Genomic DNA, 17,680 nt, shown 5'->3' with positions numbered 1-17,680 from the left:
ATTTTTGGCTTTTTTCTACAGCCCCTAAGCAGCCACAAAATCCGTTATTGCATGTTTACATGTTTTGAATAGAATTGGGATTTTTGAATTTGAATGACCTGATAGTCATGATGTGTATACATTGGAAACTTGAATGATGACCATATTCTATGAATCGGTGGTAACCTTTTGAAAGTGGGGAATTCAAACCACATACATTTAAATGAAATGGTTTCAATGCAGATTAGATAAGATAAGATTTCAGAATTGATTATTTACTTGTCAATTCAAGTCAAATAAGTAATGCTTGACTCCATATACATGCAGCATTCTTGCTTTCTTTTTAATTTACTTTATTTCATTCTATTATGTTATGCATTTTATTCTTACAGTAGAGTCAAAAAAATGTGTTCCCAAAAATGTAAGTCCTATTGATTTGAAGGAATGGCATTGCATTCTTAAAAAGGTATGTCTTAGGGTTCAGGGTGATCCCAGTCCTTCCACTGTAAATAAATGGTCACATGGTCGTTAAATCCAATTTAAGATGGCGGTGTTAAGTGCAACAGAAGAAGAAACAAGAGAGGGGGATGGGTAGGGCTTGCCTGACCCCTTGTACTAATGATAGTAATTCTCGAATGAGGATATTTAGTTCAGAACGAACCATATGAACGTTGCTGCATTAGCATGAATGTTCAGGGATTTGTTGCATTAACTTTGCATATTCTTAGTTGTTTTAACTTCCCTACTTCCTCAGATTGTTCCCTGTGTAAAACAGATAGTAAGAAAGAGGATTTACAAAATTAAAAAAACATTCCCTCTGTGCATGTACCGTCTATGTTCCACTTTATTGTATTTCCACAGAAAACATTGAAACTGTCTTGTCAAAGGGAGGGGAACACAATAAATCAGCTAGAGCTAGAGAGAGAGAGCGACTAAAAGGATTATCATGCATTAGTTCAAGAGAATATCTCTGTCATCCCATTGCCAGCTGTCGTCTAAGAAGGCTCAATGTTTCTCCACAGGGTAACACAATTAATTGCTCTTCGTTGTGACTGTTTCCAACCAAGACATCTGCTCTTTTTTACTTACCAGTGGACTACTTGAATTTAAACTTCTCAACAAGACTGCAAGAATACAGGCTGCCTGTCTGGGTAGTGAAGCCATGATTAAAAGCTTTGACATACAAGGTTTTGGGTTCAATGCGAAGTGTCACATGGAAATGGGCAGTGACTCTTCAACATCTTGTAACTTGTCGAAATTATCATTTGGAAATACCGATCTTCATTGGAAATGAGTGACTACTTCAGATCAAGCATATGAACAAACCTTCGTTGATGACATTCTCTTGTGGAGTTCTAGATCTTCTTTAACTGGATGGTATCCTGAGGAGATTTATCCGAAAATGTTGGAAGATTAGCATGAGTGATGATCTTATGCCTCCCCTGTGATCTCCAATGAACCCCTGTCTCTTGGAAAACCTGACTGAGATGGAAACAGTTGGAGGTCAATAGCCTGGCAGCAATCAATATTCTATCGGGTATGTTAAGACAACTACTTCATCAGGCCAATGGACATGAACTCTAGGTCGTCAGCCCTAGAATTTAAAGTGTGTTGGGGCCGGGTAGGTTTTAAATGGTGTTAATAACAGAGGAACTTAGTGAAGTTTCAAAGATTCAGGAGAATGGAGTTTCCGGAGGCATCAGACTTGGTGAGATTCCGTTCAGAACTGATAAAGGGGCTATGGATATACCTTCAATGCCCATCACCACTATTGATGAAATTGGGGAAGAGAGTGATGTGTCAGTAGAGGAATGTAACGAGGATCCTGAAGCGGATTTTACGCGAAACTATTGGGAGGATGAGGATGAGATCTACCAGGAGTTTGAGGAGTTGGACTTTGATTCCCTCCCGGATCACTCGGACACACACAGTGTTGCCTCAGACGATTCTTTCTATCCTCCAGACAGTCCATTTCAGACTGACCGCCCCCCGAGCCCTGACAGCCCCGAGCCTATTTCATTCTATAAGGCCTGCTGCAACAACAACTCCATCATAGTCAAGATTATGATCAGACAAGGAGTGACCGAAGAGGAAGTGAAAGAGACGGATCATAACAAAAGAGTAGGTCTTTGGATATCAATGCATTTGAATGAAAAGCTTGGTTTTCAGGCATTTCTGTTGTTTCAATTTTATACATTACATGTCATTTGTTAGACGCTTTTATCCAAAGCGACTTGCATACATTCGGTACTGTGGACAATCCCCACAGGAGCAATTTGGGGTGAAGTGTCTTGCCCAGGGACACAATGACATTCTGACTGCAGTGGGACTCAAACTTGCTACCCCCTGATTCGAAGTCCAGCACACTATCCACTGAGCCACAGCCTAACAGGCAGAAATGGGTTTCCATTCATTTTCTAATATCATAGGGGTTAGGGGAATACTATGTAGTTCAATTGTAATAGTCTGCACAGGCACTTAGAATAACTTATAATACAAACTATAATACAAGTTCTGGCAGACTATACGGCCACTAAAATATATTACACAACTTAATCAAGATATGAATGAGCCAGATGATTTTCATACCATAGTAATGGTCAAATCCTGAAGGAGGCTTCCGAGCAGTTGGTTAAGCTTCGGATGACAGATTGGTAGTTTAAAGTACAGAAAGCAATGACATTGTAGAGAAGCGGCTTGCCGTGAGGGCTCAGATTCTAAAGGGCTTGCTAAGACATTGACCTGACCTACTGCATGCTTACAGAGCTGGAGAGAAGGATTGTCCTGGAGAACTGTCACAGAATTGTCTTTCAGAAAACCTTGAAGTTTGTCAACACATGCTGACATAGACATGATTAACGAGGTGAGATAAATGCTATTGGCATATTGAACTAAACGCTAACTTCATCATGATCAAGCTTGTTGTGGGTATGAAGACCTTAATCAGCATTGCCCTTTTACCTAATTTTACCAACCAATTGTCCTGTTGAGTTACTTGTTGTCAATGTTGGGAAACTTTCAATTGATTCAGATCTCTGTTGAGTCAATCCACTCACTGTTTGTAGTGTGATTCAACAAAAGACCTTAACACAAAAGGATCTGTAGATAACTGTAAAACCGTGTGATATCTTTAATATTTGTTATGCTATATTAGAACCAGGCTGACTACGCTAACCTTCTACTTGGTATCAGTCTTGGGGTTCACCTACAAACTTGAACACATTCACGTTTTTCATCATTTTAAACTCTTAACTTATTTGTCACCCTAAGGACAAAGCTTGAATAAAATGTCCTTGTATTCCGCCTTGAAATTATGTTCGTGTCATATGTCACAGGTATAATATGTCAAACAACTCTATAGCTGTATTTTATGAGGTTCTTTATTAACACCCAGAAGGCATCATTTATTGTTATTTTTTGTTTGCGATTCAGAGATGCCACAGTTATTCTCCCTTTAAAGGATAGTTTGGTTTTGCACAGACAAAGCTGTTCATGCTCTCTTCAAAGCCAACATACCCCTTTATAAAAGAACATTTAATTGTACCTGGCAAAAGATGGGAGATGCTGGTCTACCTGGATCAGTCAATTTGTTTTTTATTGAGATTAAGGATGAAGGATTTGGCCGAAAACCAAAAAATGGCACAGACTGGTTGCTCAATACTCTGCTATCCAGTTTCTAGAAGCATGAAAATGCAACCCTTGAGCCCTTTGTTTATATGTGTTTTCTGTGAAAATGCTACTGACACTAACTCTGATTTTATAGCTGTTATCCTTTTAAATAAGAGCTAACCAGATAGTAGCCATTTTGGACATTTTTTGCTCAGCAAGTGACCACTCCAGTTGGAAACCCATGTTTACCCAGACATAACAGTATTTTATAGACTCACAATCTGTCTTTTTCACTCTGAAAAAAGCCTTCTACTTTGCTTTTAGGCAGCTCGACTGCTGTTCTTAGTTATTTGAATGAAAATCACTGATGATTTTGTCTTGGAAACATGGCTATAAATCCATAAATAAGCTATCCCATAGTCCCAGGAAACCAATTTGAAGTTAAACAAATCATAGACAAAGAGAGAAGAAGAGACTCAAGCACTCTTTTTTGTTTGTTTCAGTCTGGTCTGATTGTTGCGTGCTACCTTGGCTACATGGAAATTGTCATCGCCCTGTCCCAGTGCCCCTATCTGGACATTAACTGGCAGGACAACGAGGGCAACACCGCTCTCATTACTGCAGCACAAGCAGGTAAACACACCTCTTTAGAATTCTTAAAATGCCTTTCACAATGTGGGAGCACCGACACAGGTCTTTTAACTATTTTAGCCTGATTAGACCAACATATACTGTGTTGACATACACAGACTGAACTTAATCAAGAGCTTCTGCCCTGTCAAGTTAAAAACGTAGAGTTTAACAAGAATATTGATACCACTAACATTTCTGAACGAGACTTAGAAGCTACCAATAAGTAAGTGGTTAATTTTGTCACCATCAAGGAAATGATCATCCTCCCTATGTTCAGATGCGTTCTGTGATCTATTCCCCAACTACTTTTAGAGTGGTACAATTGATACTGTAGCAAATTTAGTACAAATTGGGTAAGGAAGGGTCCAAAATAAAGCACAGATCATATTATGAGGTCCGTTGCTTTCAGCTGCAATAATCACCGTTTTTTTCTGCCAATAAAAAAAGTACCAAGGTAAGTAATTTCATAGTGATGCAGCCATATGTATCAGACACAGCGGCCCGGAGTCTCATCTGCTAACGATGATGAATGGCTCTTTGTGTCCTGTGATGAATAGCTGCAGACTCCTCTTCATTTTCTGCTTCATTAAAAGAAGTATCGATCTTCCTTCATGACAAAGTACTCTGCAACACCTCAGGGGAACAGGTGACCAAGGCTGCAGTGGAGTGGTCACATACATATGAGGAGAAAATATTTTTTTTCCTGAAAGCCTTCAAAAACGGTAGAAAGTGTCCAGACGTATAATGGTAATAAATACAGGTCCTCAGATATGAACTCCCAGTATCAAGAGGCCTGGAATTTCATCATTTTATGGGCAAGGCCACTCAGTCTTACTTGTTTTTGTAAGGGAAGATTCACAAATCCATCAAATAAAACTATTATTTTGAATACATGGATATCATTTTAAGACTTAAAGGTCCCATGTCATGCTTTTCCGGTTATTACCCGTCCCCTTGTGTGTTATGAAGGTTTTTATGAAAAACGGTCTGCAAAGTTACAAACCCTCAAAGTACACCCTGTAGCGAGTAAAACCCTAACACAGAAAATACCTGTCTATGCTGCCCCAGAACGCCTCGTTGGAGATTCCAAATGGAACAATCCGTGGAGCCGTTACGTTACGTCCGCAGAGCCGTTACGTTAAGTCCGTGGATTAGTCCAAATTGACCAATCGGCGGACTTCCTCACACACACAATCTTTTCTCAGCTGCAGCTCCGCCGATTTCTCCTCCCTGAGACGGCCCGAACACACACACCCGCAGCCTGGCTGTGAGTCGGTGTGTGAGCACACACACAAACTCCCAGCCAGGCTGCGGATGTGTGTGTTCGGGCTGGGTTTTGCTGTGTCTCGCTGTCTCGCAGACGGCCACTGGGCTCATAGGGAGAGGGGGGGGGCAGGAGCTCCAACAAGCCGTTTAGGACAGAGAGTGAATACACATACTATACAGAGATGCTGTATGAGAAACCAATGCGATTTTGGAAAATTGCACAATATAAATCTATTTTAGTATACCTCAACAATGGAATTATGATCAATAGAAATGGCCATGACATGGGACCTTTAAGACTTAAGGACAGTTTTGGGTGCATCCGCTCAACTGTATTCTGTCAAAATACACTAGAAGCGTATGTTAAGTTAAAAGGAGAGACACTCATGGGACGGTTCTTAAACGTGCTGTGTTGTGTCTGGTTGAATCAAAAGCATAATATGGACCGTGTCACAAAAAAGTTATATAAGGTCATATAGTATGTCATAGAAATGTCACGGTTGTCACATTTTTGTTATAGTATCATATTATATTATATATAGTATGTCATAGAACAATTTTTCTGTAAAAACATACATTGTAGCTTCACATGTGTATCAAAGATATTCGTGAGGGGTCTAATGAATGTGATGAACGAATATGATTAGTAGCCTTTACGCAAGTATACTGAAACATGACGGCTAGCCTACCACTAGGTGCTCCTCCCTTACAGAAGGGAATTTAGCTGTACTGAAATGTCAGACATGGATAGGCCTACATACAAAACCTTTTCCTGGAAAGTTGTTATAATGACTGAAAAAATAAGTGAAAAGGTAGAAAGGTAGAAATGTAGAAAATGTGGGTGATACATCAGAATAATATTTGCCATTGCAAAGCTGTGTAACACAAGTCTGTGTTTCTCTCCCGGTCTGCAGGTTATTGGTACATCGCAAACTACCTGCTCAATTACTTTCCAGGGATGGACATGGAGAGGAGGAACTGTCACGGTTTCACAGCGCTGATGAAGGCTGCCATGCAGGGCCGGGCCGAGTGTGTCAGGACTCTCATGCTGTCTGGTAGAGCACACACTATGATCTATTATCTTAGTCAATGGAAGGCCACACCGTTTATAGCACAGCTCTACTCCCTTGCACTGAGCAGTTGTATATCTCCTTATGTTTCCAGGAGGCGATATTCAGGCTCGGGACAATGGCCGCCAGTTGACACCCAGGGAGTGGGCTCTCTTCACCGGTCGATATGAGACGGCCTATCTGATGCAACGGCTGATAGCAAGGCCCTGTGCTGAGCAGTTCTGTGACTCCTTCTCCCTGGAGTGGCCCATGTTGGAGGTCAATAAATCCATCATGACTACACTCGTACTATTGAATGCGCCTCATAATGCTTTAAACTGATGATTCCTGTAACGTTTGATCTTGTGCAGGAGCGGGCGGCCCAGTCCGAGGAGCCGAAGTCCTGCAAGAAGCGGTTGATGGTCTTATTTTCGTGCTGCCCTTATAGGTTTTACATTAATAATAAGGTAGACCCTGTCGATGATGGAGTTTTTGAGCACATGGTCCAGGTCACCACCAGCATCTGCTCTCCGGTCATGGCCACAGCTTGTCACACGGTGTGTCCAGGCAGCCCCCCGTGTCTCGGGAAGCGTCGTCAGGCCGTGCAGGAGATCCTGCGGAAGCAACGGGTTTCTGAGCTGAAGCGCATGGGCCCGGAACGACTGAACAACTACAAGACATTTTTCCAGAACTCCAAGGTCCTTCTTATTCCCAAAGTGCTGGATCGGAGGGCCAGCCTGCAGCCTCTGCTAAATGACGTGGCCACGTTGGCCATGAGGCGAGCGAGCCTCCTGCCTCTGCATCTGCTGAGGAGGAACAGTGTGCGGCCAGGCATGGTGGTGCCAAAATTGAGGCTCTGCAAATCCCCGTCTTCAAGCTACTTACCCGAAATACTCAAACGGAGAAGCAACCACAACCAGCTACAGATCCCCAAGTGGAACTACAAGATGAAGAGAATAGAGAGGAGGCAGGAGGAGGAGAGGCAAAAACTGTTACCTCAGATAAGGAGGAGATGAGGGAAATGGGAGTACTGGTGTCTTGTTCGAAAACCCTGACAATACTTTACGCAGTTCTAGGAAAACCTGAATGAAGAAAGGATTCCGTTGATGTAAATATAACTGAAAAGGTTCAATATGGGTTTCTCACCATTGTTGGAGTTGTTGCCTTGTTTCCTATTTAGTTCAAACTATGTATTTGTGAGGCATTATTAACATTTGGTGCTATGTGGGAGATACAGGATTTCAGGGGGAGACAAATCCACATGCAGTATAGTATGTGTTACTCTTGACAGTGTGTTAGGGCGATTATAGGCTAAAACGATATTTAAAAAAATACAGAGCTGGGGAAGGGGGGGTTAAGTGAACATATGGTTGCTTGACAAGTATCCCAACTAATTATGATTTCTTTGTAAACGTCTGAGTTTTCCTCCCCTCATCAATGGCTCTGTAGTTTTTTTGTAGCTATTATGTCCCTAATACGTAGTTTTGGTAGATGCTGCTACAGTAGGATGCTAACTAGCTGATATATCTGAAGATGGGATTCAGTTTGCTTTAAAGAAAAGTAAGTAAGGATACAACAAGAAAGAGTAATGGCAGATATTAATAATGGCGTGTCACTGCATGCTGTGGCTCTAATGGACGTCACTCACTTTTGGTACAAGGTGCTTTATCTATTTGGTTTTCCGCTGCTAATAATACTCCCTCAGTGTAAGCTGGGTGATTAGCGGTTTTCCTTGGCAACACGCCTTGAGGAAGTAAGATGTGCATCTTTCCTGAACCTCCATGCGACAATATTACAAACTTGAATGGGAGTGCTGTTCTAGTATTCCTTTTCAACCTAATCTACATTGAGGATTAAGCACCCAGTCTTCATGGTCTAATCTTGAGTTGATCGCTTTCAATCTTTATTACTAAACACAACTTTTGATGATGGAGTACCAAAACTAAGCAAGTCCAGTTTAGTAAATCTGAGCTGGCTTCAGAGAAAGACAAGAAACAACAACAGGACAGGACATCATGCTGGCTTAATACAGGATAAACAACTGTAGGATATAATATGTTGAAAATATTATATGTTGAAGTGAACTTTGATAGGAAAACATTGCCAGAGAGACATTTTAAGAGGGGGGAAATGGGGCTTGAAAAGTCAGGAAGGTGACAACAAGTCTTGGGATTTTACAGGTTGGAGAGAATAGCTCCGACACGGCCAAATGAAGATTGGTGGGTGGCTGGCTGTGACAGCAGATTGCCACAGGAAGGGATCAGCAAGCCTGCGGGAATAAGCCAAGAAGTCATTTTGCACTGATACATATACAACAGGTATTTGTGAGCGGCATTTGACAGCCGAGCTAAGGAGCCAGCTCACACAGGCTTTGTTACGGCTTTGTGGAGAAGTGGGGAGGCAGAGCCAAAAATAAACAGCTTTGACTGTGATTTATTGACTTCCAAAATAATCACAAGATAGTCCTCTGCTACACTGGTACTGTGGGCATCTCCTGCTCTGTGAGAAGTGGAGGTCCACTATATATATATAATTCATTATTGAATCCATTTGAATTCTACAAAATACAAAGAAATGCAATATAAGGCTACAAAATGTCAGTAAGCGAAGGGCATTACATATTTTGGTAAATATCTGTACCTTTTTTTTCCTTTGGGACTCTTTCTAATTAACTAGGTGTCTATGTTAACATTTCGGGGAAAGGTTGCAATGTTAGGATTTGTGGGCTTATTGCCATTACTGCCACCTTTAAAAAGGGAAAGACCACCTGAATTAAGAATTCAAATATTGTATACCCATGGCCTAGGGAACATGAGATAATCTCTCTCAGAGCCATAAACCAATACAGTAAACTTTTGATGTCATCAGGTAGCTGGAGCTAGACCATAGACGATGAATGGGAGATAGATTACATTTGAAAAAGAAAACGTACCCATTAACCTGGGTTTGTCATCCATGGCATGTTTCCTAATTCATTGTCCATGGAGATTTAATAATGGTGACATGGCAACTTTCTGTTTTGAATTGATACTGTTGAAGGGTCGATCATTTGCTCTGATATACTATATGAAATGCAACATTTGAGCTTTTTTACGAGCTGTTGATCACTACCAAAACCCTGGAGGCTAATAAATTCAATTTTGACCAATGAAAAAAAAACATCCAATATCTGCAAGCGGAAATGTTTTGAGGCTACCCAACTGAACTAACTTTCTGCCTTCACTTTCCGAACTGCAATTGGCGAAATCTAGCCCCAAACCCATTTTCAACAACAATTTAAAATGTCTAAACTCACAATCCTGGTATAGCTGTTCTTCATACATTTTAGTTGTATTTTTTCTACTCAGCTCTTTCTGTTTCAGATAATGAATTTGGTTCAACCTCCATATTATGTAGTTGTTTGATATCATTGCAACTCATGCTCTGATAAGATAATGTAAGTGTTACTGTCTTTCTTTAACAGCATAATACAGGAATATTTCACAATTTGAAAAATACTTTTCAATAAAAACAAATCTCTTAGTGACACTCCTATGTTAAAGATATAAAATGACTAAGACAATTTAGCTGCTTTAGCTGTTTTGGTAGGAAAACTGTATAGAAAGTTCAAAGCAAACTGACAAAGACTCTGGAGGGAGTCACGTGTACTGATTAACTACATTTGGAACTCATAGGTGTCATTTTGGTTGATGCCAACACAAGCTTAGCTTTTAGAATTAACTGTCCTAGGAACAATTAAATATGTTTGGCTGATCAAACACTGCAGATAGAAATAATTTACTTCCTTACCTCAGCAGGGATGATATAAATGTCCTGCAAGAAAAAGTAATTTACCTTAGATAAGGAAAAAAAGATGCACACCAGCCTTCCCTCTTTTCTGGTGCTGTGACTTGACGCCTCGTCCGTGCTTTGTTCTGCACTCCAACAGTGTATATGTAATGAAAAAGATTTGCGCTATCTTTTGGATTTCAAAGATAAAAATCTGTGCCTGTGGTGTGGTGATCTATCTGCAGAGAGCCATTCAGAAAAGGCCTCAGAGACTAAAATGGCCGCCACCCTGACATGTGGTGCAGTTTCTCGAATGACCACTAGAGAGCCCTCCTGACCCTTATATAGATTTTTATCTTATGCCATTAAAATAATTGCTTATGATCTTCTGTTTCTTCTGTTTTGAAGTACTGGAAAGCTTTCGGAGTCTGAGAGGCTGCACTAGAATCTCCAGACCATGTTCTTACAATGTATTATTCTCCCTTAAGTATAATAATGGAGTATACAGAGCAATTTACTAAGACTGTGTTCAAACCACCTAAATTAAAAGGGCTGTAATACTGAAGCCAAGTCTCAAAGCATTTCTATTATCTTGGTCTTTTCTCTCAAATTTGTCCTGGTCTTTGGTCCTTGGAAAATGTAATTTAAAAAATGTTTTTGTTTTCCTTCCCTGCCAAGCATCACTTGCTGGTCTTGTTGCACACTGGTATGGCTTTTCCGCTAACGACAGTGCAACAGGAAGCACAATTCTTCCATTCAGTCATTTACAAGTTAACTTCTTAATTTGTGTAGTTTTATGCAGAAATGTATCTTGCAACATTAGTTAAAATTACGAATTTGGAAATAATGTACATTTTACTTTCTTGCTCCTGTCACATTTCTTGATTCACGTTTTGTTCTTTCTGGCCCATTTGAATCTTTTTCTCTTATTCGTCCAAACATTTGTATCTCCCTAGAACTTCAGCACCATTTGAAGATAAGTGACTGTAAAATTAAAGCAATATCATTTTCCTTGAGACGGGTGAGTTGTTTAGCAAGTTTCAAGTCTTAGTAAATGTGCATAAGAAGAGGAATGCAAAGGCTGCAAAAATAATTTCAAACTCATAGTTTGTGCCATGCTTTAGGAATATTGCATACTTTACACCCTACATTATGCATAGTTAATGATGAAATATAGAGGACCAGAAATGCTTTTTTTTAAGCACGCACAACATTACCATATAGACTCTTCTTGGCAACAGAAGAAACAACTCCCAGAGTCAGAGGTTCTTCGATGGTCCGTTTATATTTTTTGGAGCAGTTGCAATCTGTTTGAGGCAATAGAAAGATTCACAATTCTCTTTTTAAAACACATTTGGTCTAGCAACAAAAAGGTTACCAACGTTATATCTCCATACAGGTCTTATAGTTAGGTTCTTCTGCCTAAGGATCACAAGGACATACATAACATTGTCAGTTTCCAGATGCTTACTCACAAGCACAATACATCTGTTCATCCAGTGTTTTTGTGGGGGACTGTTGCGTTATGAGTCCTTTTTCACCTCTATGATTTCTAAAACGCAGTGGCTAGGGAGAACCAGGGTCTGTTGTCATGTATAACAATTTAGCCATTCTCACTTTAAAAAAATCACCATTTAGTTTTCAGATTTACCAACAACAAATACTCATGCACTCATGGGTGGACTTTTGCTATTTAGCATAATTAGACTAATTAATCAGAACTTAGTGTTTTCATGCATGGGAAATACAAGAATCAAACTCGTGACTGTTTCCTGTTTTGCGGCCGATAACCAATGGTTCTCAAGGGGAACATACATTTTGTGCAGTTAAAATACAGACATGTTGGAAATACTTGGACGTAGCACCTTTTTGGACTGCTTCAGTGACAACGTGGATCCCTGGGCCCTGGTCTACTCTACTCCACATAGCAACAACATTACTACACAAAGTCGACAATTTAGTGCGTTGACCAGGAAATAAAAAATGTGAACAAAATTCCTACATGTAGCTGTTTTTTTTTTCTTTTTACAAGTCTTTTTTCCATAATGTTGCTGCTATAAGTGACATCCACATCTGCACATAAAAAGTATATATTTATATTTATATAATATATATCCGTACTCTATTAACAGTTTTGTCTACCATGAAGTTAGAATTGCCACCCATCTCTCAGAAAAGTTTTTTTTTTGTACTTCAAACATTGATTATTTTACAACACAGAAATCAACTAATTTTGTACAACTTTGGGGGAAGCCTAGCTCCGCCCTCGTCCGTCGCAGTCCCTCCGTGATCTTCGTTTTTTGTCGTTTTTTTTCTTCTTTTTACGTTTTTTCTCCAGTCCTGGTGCAGTTAGGCAGGTTTCATCCCAGTAAAACACAGTTTAGAAAAACCAAAGCATTTACAAACTGGCATTGTTAGAACCGCAAGGATGTTCAGCTGAACTTGGACCCTTTAACACGCCCCTAACCTTCCCCCTTCTACAGATGAGGGGAAGCAACCCTTGTTTGGCACGGTTATATACACAATGAGCACAGTTTACTCAAAGGAGGCGCTCATGAGAACAAAACGAGGATTTAGGGGGTGAAAATGTGACGAGATAGCCGCCAATAAACGAAAGCTAGCCTAAAATAATGTGAGTATTGTCACAGAAAAAGCTGCTTAAATGTTAAAGGTCAGTAATAACGTGAAATCCATCCATAGAGCAGTTAAAAGAGCACCATGACCTATCAGAATTGATGCCTTAATACCCATTCACATCCAATATTTTACATGTTGATATCTGTCTGTTGCTGTGATATGAATTATGGGAGTGCAGATATTGTGTGTGTATTTTTCTTTCGTTTTTTTGGGGGAGAGTTATTGAGGAAGTGAAGGTTGACCAAATGGCGAAAGGCCTGACATGACACAGAAAATAGTGCAATGTACAGTACGCAATGCATCTCCGTAAATGTACAGTGTACGTCAAATACTATACAACCAGAATTAAAAAAGTAGAAACACAACAAAAGAAAATTAAAAACCTGTTACAAATGACAAAGTCCTGAGGCGTTCTTCGCCCAGAGGAGGATACATCACGCCGAAGCCATAGAGAGAAACAAAGGTGTGTGTGACAGACGTCCTACATGTCTTAGAGCTCTGCTTCTTGTGCTTCACATTACTAAAAGCCATGACGCTATACCACATATATACAGCTTTCTCCTGGGTATCTTTCACATGTTCCATTCACAATCCAAAAACGTCCATTCTTGAGTCTACTGATTCAATTTTTTTCTTCCATTGTCCTTCTTCTTCTCCACATATTCCCCACTTCTTCCTTCTCTCTCTCTTCCCTCATATCCATCTCTCTTACTTTCTGTATCCAGAGGCCTTCAGGTGCAGGAGGTCTTTCTGTCTGCTGAACCTTCTAGCAGTAGTTGATCGCAAACTAAACACAGAAAGAAAATGTGTCCGTCAGTTATGTTGGTGGTGTACATGCACATGCATGGCCGCTCCTCCGTTTTGCTTCTGGTCCTCCTTTGTCCCCTTCCCCTCCTCCCTCAGATGTCTCTGAAAGGACTGTCTCAGTTTTTCACTTTTCCTGCACTCCATCCTCCCCTTCTGTTGTCCTGCTATCTATGATGCTACTCAGGAACCACAGGGGAGGATGGGGATGGAGGGAAACTGTCCTCTCATCTTCTCCTCCTCTATTTAAACCCCCCCACTTCACCATCCATCCTCTCCTCCTAACCCTCCACCCTCATCTCCCCTTAGACCCAGGAGTCTGGTGAGGCCGGATAGTGGCTGGTCTCATAGTTGAGCTCGCTGTAGGGCCGTGAGGCGGAGTAGAAGTCTACATAGTTGCCGGTGGACTTGAGGCCCTGCAGGTGCATGTTGAGGTCACCCTGGGGAGGGCGCCCTCCCGCGAGGACCTGGTTCTCGTAGAAGGCCTGGTCCTCGTAGTTGACACCATCGGGTGGGGGAGGGTTTTGGAATGGAGGGTAGGGCTCTGAAGGCAGGCCTTGAGAAGAGATCTGTCAATAGAAAAAGGCAAAGATCATCAGTGACAGAACAGCTCTGATGCAGATTAGGGTTAAGAGAAATCTTATCAAACTGGCAATTTTTTTAGTTAGGTGTGAAAATATCCCTTTCTCCCTGAGCGCAGTTTTTAATCGCTTTTTGGGTACAGACTATTATTCAACACAAAAGAAAAAAAAGAAAAAAAAGGTGATGGCCAAGTAAGATCTCCAAAAGCTGATGAATTGATCCAATCGACCAACGAGGCTTGGTCCAAACCATCATGACATGAGGATATGGACAAGACTTCTAAACTGACCATGCTTTCTGAAAATTCTGAGTGGTTGAAAATAATGCACCCAAATAATTAACATTTATAAATCCGAAAACAGGTTGATATGTATCCATTACCTATTGCTAGGTAGCATGACACAATCTATTCCAATGATTAATGGCAGCTAATGACAGACAAAAGGCTAAACCAGACAAAGGTGCTTGTACCCACGTCTTTTGAACTTGCCCCTACTTAAGCTACTGGTCTTGCTAAAGATTTGAGACCCACACTTCACCCAAACCTGATATTGCACACATCCCGGACCAAACTATTATCTCAAATTGGATAAGCATTGCTTTGAGAATGCCCAGTCATACATTTAGAGATAAAACCTGCATCAGATATGTCTGCCAGAGGGGGATGGGCAATATAAAAGGCTTTTAGAACAATTGGCAACAATTCAGAATCAAATGCAACACCTTGGGAGCAATTTTCTATAGTATTCATAAAACCCATATGGGACTCTTTAGACATTTATAGTTTATATTCATAGTTCTTAGTATTTAAAGTTGTAGTACCTGATTATACTTCAGGTCATCGGTAGGCGACACATATGCTCCTCTGTGCAGCGTGGACGACCCACCGGGGATTTGACCTGCAGGGACAGAGAAGATGAGGACTTCAGAGGGATGCTTGCTCCGAAACTGATTCAGGAGCGTTTTTTAAATTAAGAATAAGAAGCAAAATGACAATGAATGATGATGATTAGGAATAACTAAGAGCTACATGTCCCCCACATAACTGCTGATAGGCTGAGAAACATGCCAATATTGCACAATGAAATACCGAACCTTCTCTGAAAACCATGACAAAAACAGCATTAAATCATTGTATTAATCATAAATATCCCACTTGTAGACTTACAAACACTCCCTATAGTCTTCTGAATAACGAGAAACACAATTCATATTCAGCTGTTGTTTTTCAGATAGTGAAATCTGACCTTTAGTAAGCTCTATCTGGCTGTCTCAACAGCGTATTTCTAATTTGTTCAATTTCTTTCCGATTTACACTGATACATTGTAGAATGTGTTATTGTTATTTGTACACACAGTGTATGAGTAGAGTGTGGTATTGATTTTTCCATTCAACACTTTGCAAGAAATAACAACCAATATGTTAAAGTGTTCCTTAAATATTATAAAATGTCACACTAACATGTGACAGTTTTTTTGTGTCAGACATGCATTATGGAGTTCTTACCCATCATGGCGTCCTTCCGGGATGTGTGCTCGCCCTTGTTGCCATGGTAACTAGCATTGCCAGTCGACTCGTAGTCTGCCTTCCTCTCCTTCAATGCCATCATCTCTCTTGGGGAAGTAGGGGCGCTCGCTACACAAAACACCACACACAAACACACGGGGGATATCTTTAACCTTCAATCCATCATGAACACATTAGCAACGCACTTGACGCCAGAGTCCCTTCACAGCAGAAAGGCCAGAGTGATTTGTACTTTACAAAGCATCTCAGGTTCTTGTATTTACCTCCACAAAGGCACAGCACTCTTTGTGTATTATTTCCTGTAAACATCACCCTGATATGAATCATAAACGGGGGCACTGGTTGTGGTTTGTGTTGTGACTCTGTGGTTACCAAAGCAGTCTTCACAAGTCTGGTTTCTTGACCGGGGTGGGATTTTATAAGAGGTAAATATTGAGTCATCCCCCTCCTTGAATCTGGTTTACTCTTGCTTCTCTTTTTCTGTCTGTGTGGCTGCAGGCCACTCTTTCTCCACCAGTATTTACAACAAGTACATATTACCATCTAAGTATCCCACTGACCCATTCCTCTCTGTCTTGGCATGATTTACCTACAAATCCAGAAGAAAAAAGAGGACAATAAATGTCGGACAGGGGGTGCAGTGTGAAAGATAATGAGTAAGATCTGGTTAGCCATGTTGGAGGAAACCTGGCTATGATTCAGTGCCATATGTTACAGTAGCGTTCGCTGTTATACTCAAATCATTATCAAAAGCCTTTCACAAAGAAGCTGCTGGCTATGGTGCAGCCGGCCGGCCTGTTTTGTGTGGATGCATCAGTGTCTTTGTCTCTTTTCTGTAAAACACATTTACCATTGATCCATATACTCATTAATACTCTGCTAATATCACATGTCTATTGTAATATCGGCACCTAGATGGCTAATCACCTTTGATGCTGTTGCAGTAAGCAACTGTTGTATGAATGTAACCATTTAAAAAATGTATTTGTGTATGTTAGTCTAATGTACGCAGGCCGACAGGTGCAAAGGGCCCAAAACTATTTTAGAAACAAGAGAGACAAGAGAAACATTGTCAATTTCTTAATGCTGTGCATGTATCACAAGTTTGTGAAAATGAACATTTTTTTCAATGTAAGCTTCCAAATCTAAGTATTATCCAATTGCCACTAACAGTTGACAGTGTAATTCCAGTTCTGATGATTTTTCAAAGTGTGGTGCATTAAGAAATGGGGTATAATATTTTAATTATATTTCACACATTTGCAATCATGAAAAATGGATTGTTTATTTTGGTTTGCTGGACATTGTTATTGTCCCAAAAGTCGGTTTTAGAAGCTTTAGCACCAAGCATAGAATACATCTCATGGGGTAAACACTGATTACATTGTATGTTGCAATTTTATAAGATTTAGTTAACATTAGAAGATGTTGTCATGAGTCCAAAAATGCAGAAGCCTGGAAAGCTCATATTAGTCAAACCTAAGTTTTGACAACTCAAGGGCAGAACGTTTCTTTAGGAGATACCGTGCAAGGGTTTTATTTGACAGCAGAATAATTGGTCAGTGCCTGTTGTAGTGTGAAGGTGAAAGCAGATTTAAGCCAGTTTGAAGCAGTTTATTTGACTTGACTGTTGGAAAGATTGATAGAGTGGACTCACCTGATCGATTGTTTGGTGAAGTCCGTACAGGAGAGATGGACGGAGTGCGAGAGGAAGAATAAGGTCGCTGTCTGTCTCTCTCTATCGTGGAGGAAGAGCCGACAAAATGGTACTGGGCATAGCCATCCTGAAGATGGAAGGAGAGGTTGCAAGAGGAGACGAAAAATA

General features: G+C 40.5%; 2 protein-coding genes across 7 annotated transcripts in view; one reads left to right on the top strand and one right to left on the bottom strand.

Annotated features, from left to right (window-relative positions):
- Nucleotides 1–860: 860 nt before the first annotated feature.
- Nucleotides 861–7,970, top strand: LOC117557308 (ankyrin repeat domain-containing protein 33B-like). 3 transcript variants are annotated; one of them, XM_034233099.1, is made up of 6 exons: nucleotides 1,993–2,100; nucleotides 2,744–2,842; nucleotides 4,092–4,221; nucleotides 6,402–6,542; nucleotides 6,652–6,815; nucleotides 6,908–7,970. In XM_034233099.1, exons 2-6 carry the CDS (start codon nucleotides 2,831–2,833, stop codon nucleotides 7,550–7,552), a joined length of 1,092 nt encoding a protein of 363 aa, XP_034088990.1. In that variant the 5' UTR covers nucleotides 1,993–2,100; nucleotides 2,744–2,830; the 3' UTR covers nucleotides 7,553–7,970. The 3 variants fall into 3 exon arrangements, with proteins under 3 accessions (XP_034088989.1, XP_034088990.1, XP_034088991.1); XM_034233098.1 differs by lacking the exon at nucleotides 2,744–2,842 and having other exon boundaries at nucleotides 861–2,100; XM_034233100.1 differs by lacking the exon at nucleotides 1,993–2,100 and having other exon boundaries at nucleotides 2,118–2,842.
- A 3,600-nt stretch (nucleotides 7,971–11,570) lies between these two features.
- The window catches only part of ctnnd2b (catenin (cadherin-associated protein), delta 2b), a 212,907-nt gene continuing 206,797 nt past the window's right edge, over nucleotides 11,571–17,680 (bottom strand). For all 4 annotated transcript variants that reach the window (XM_034233094.1, XM_034233095.1, XM_034233096.1 and 1 more), the window contains 4 exons: nucleotides 17,513–17,639; nucleotides 15,835–15,963; nucleotides 15,150–15,226; nucleotides 11,571–14,314 (listed from right to left, as the gene is read on the bottom strand). In XM_034233094.1, the coding sequence (XP_034088985.1) occupies nucleotides 14,051–14,314; nucleotides 15,150–15,226; nucleotides 15,835–15,963; nucleotides 17,513–17,639 (597 nt within the window). In that variant the 3' untranslated portion in view covers nucleotides 11,571–14,050. The remainder of the gene's footprint in view (nucleotides 14,315–15,149; nucleotides 15,227–15,834; nucleotides 15,964–17,512; nucleotides 17,640–17,680) is intronic.

This window comes from Gymnodraco acuticeps, unplaced genomic scaffold (genome assembly GCF_902827175.1).
Source record: "Gymnodraco acuticeps unplaced genomic scaffold, fGymAcu1.1, whole genome shotgun sequence".
Lineage (NCBI taxonomy): Eukaryota > Metazoa > Chordata > Actinopteri > Perciformes > Bathydraconidae > Gymnodraco > Gymnodraco acuticeps.
The sequence above is the reverse complement of the archived record's forward strand: the minus strand, read 5'-3'. Positions and strand labels throughout refer to the sequence as shown.

Excerpts from the sequence above, each read along its gene's own strand:
- LOC117557308 (XM_034233098.1), top strand. The coding sequence starts at position 1,612 with ATGGTGTTAATAACAGAGGAACTTAGTGAAGTTTCAAAGATTCAGGAG. Across the intron at positions 6,543-6,651 it reads CAGGACTCTCATGCTGTCTG|GAGGCGATATTCAGGCTCGG; the intron begins GTAGAGCACACA and ends TTATGTTTCCAG. Across the intron at positions 6,816-6,907 it reads TGGAGTGGCCCATGTTGGAG|GAGCGGGCGGCCCAGTCCGA; the intron begins GTCAATAAATCC and ends GATCTTGTGCAG.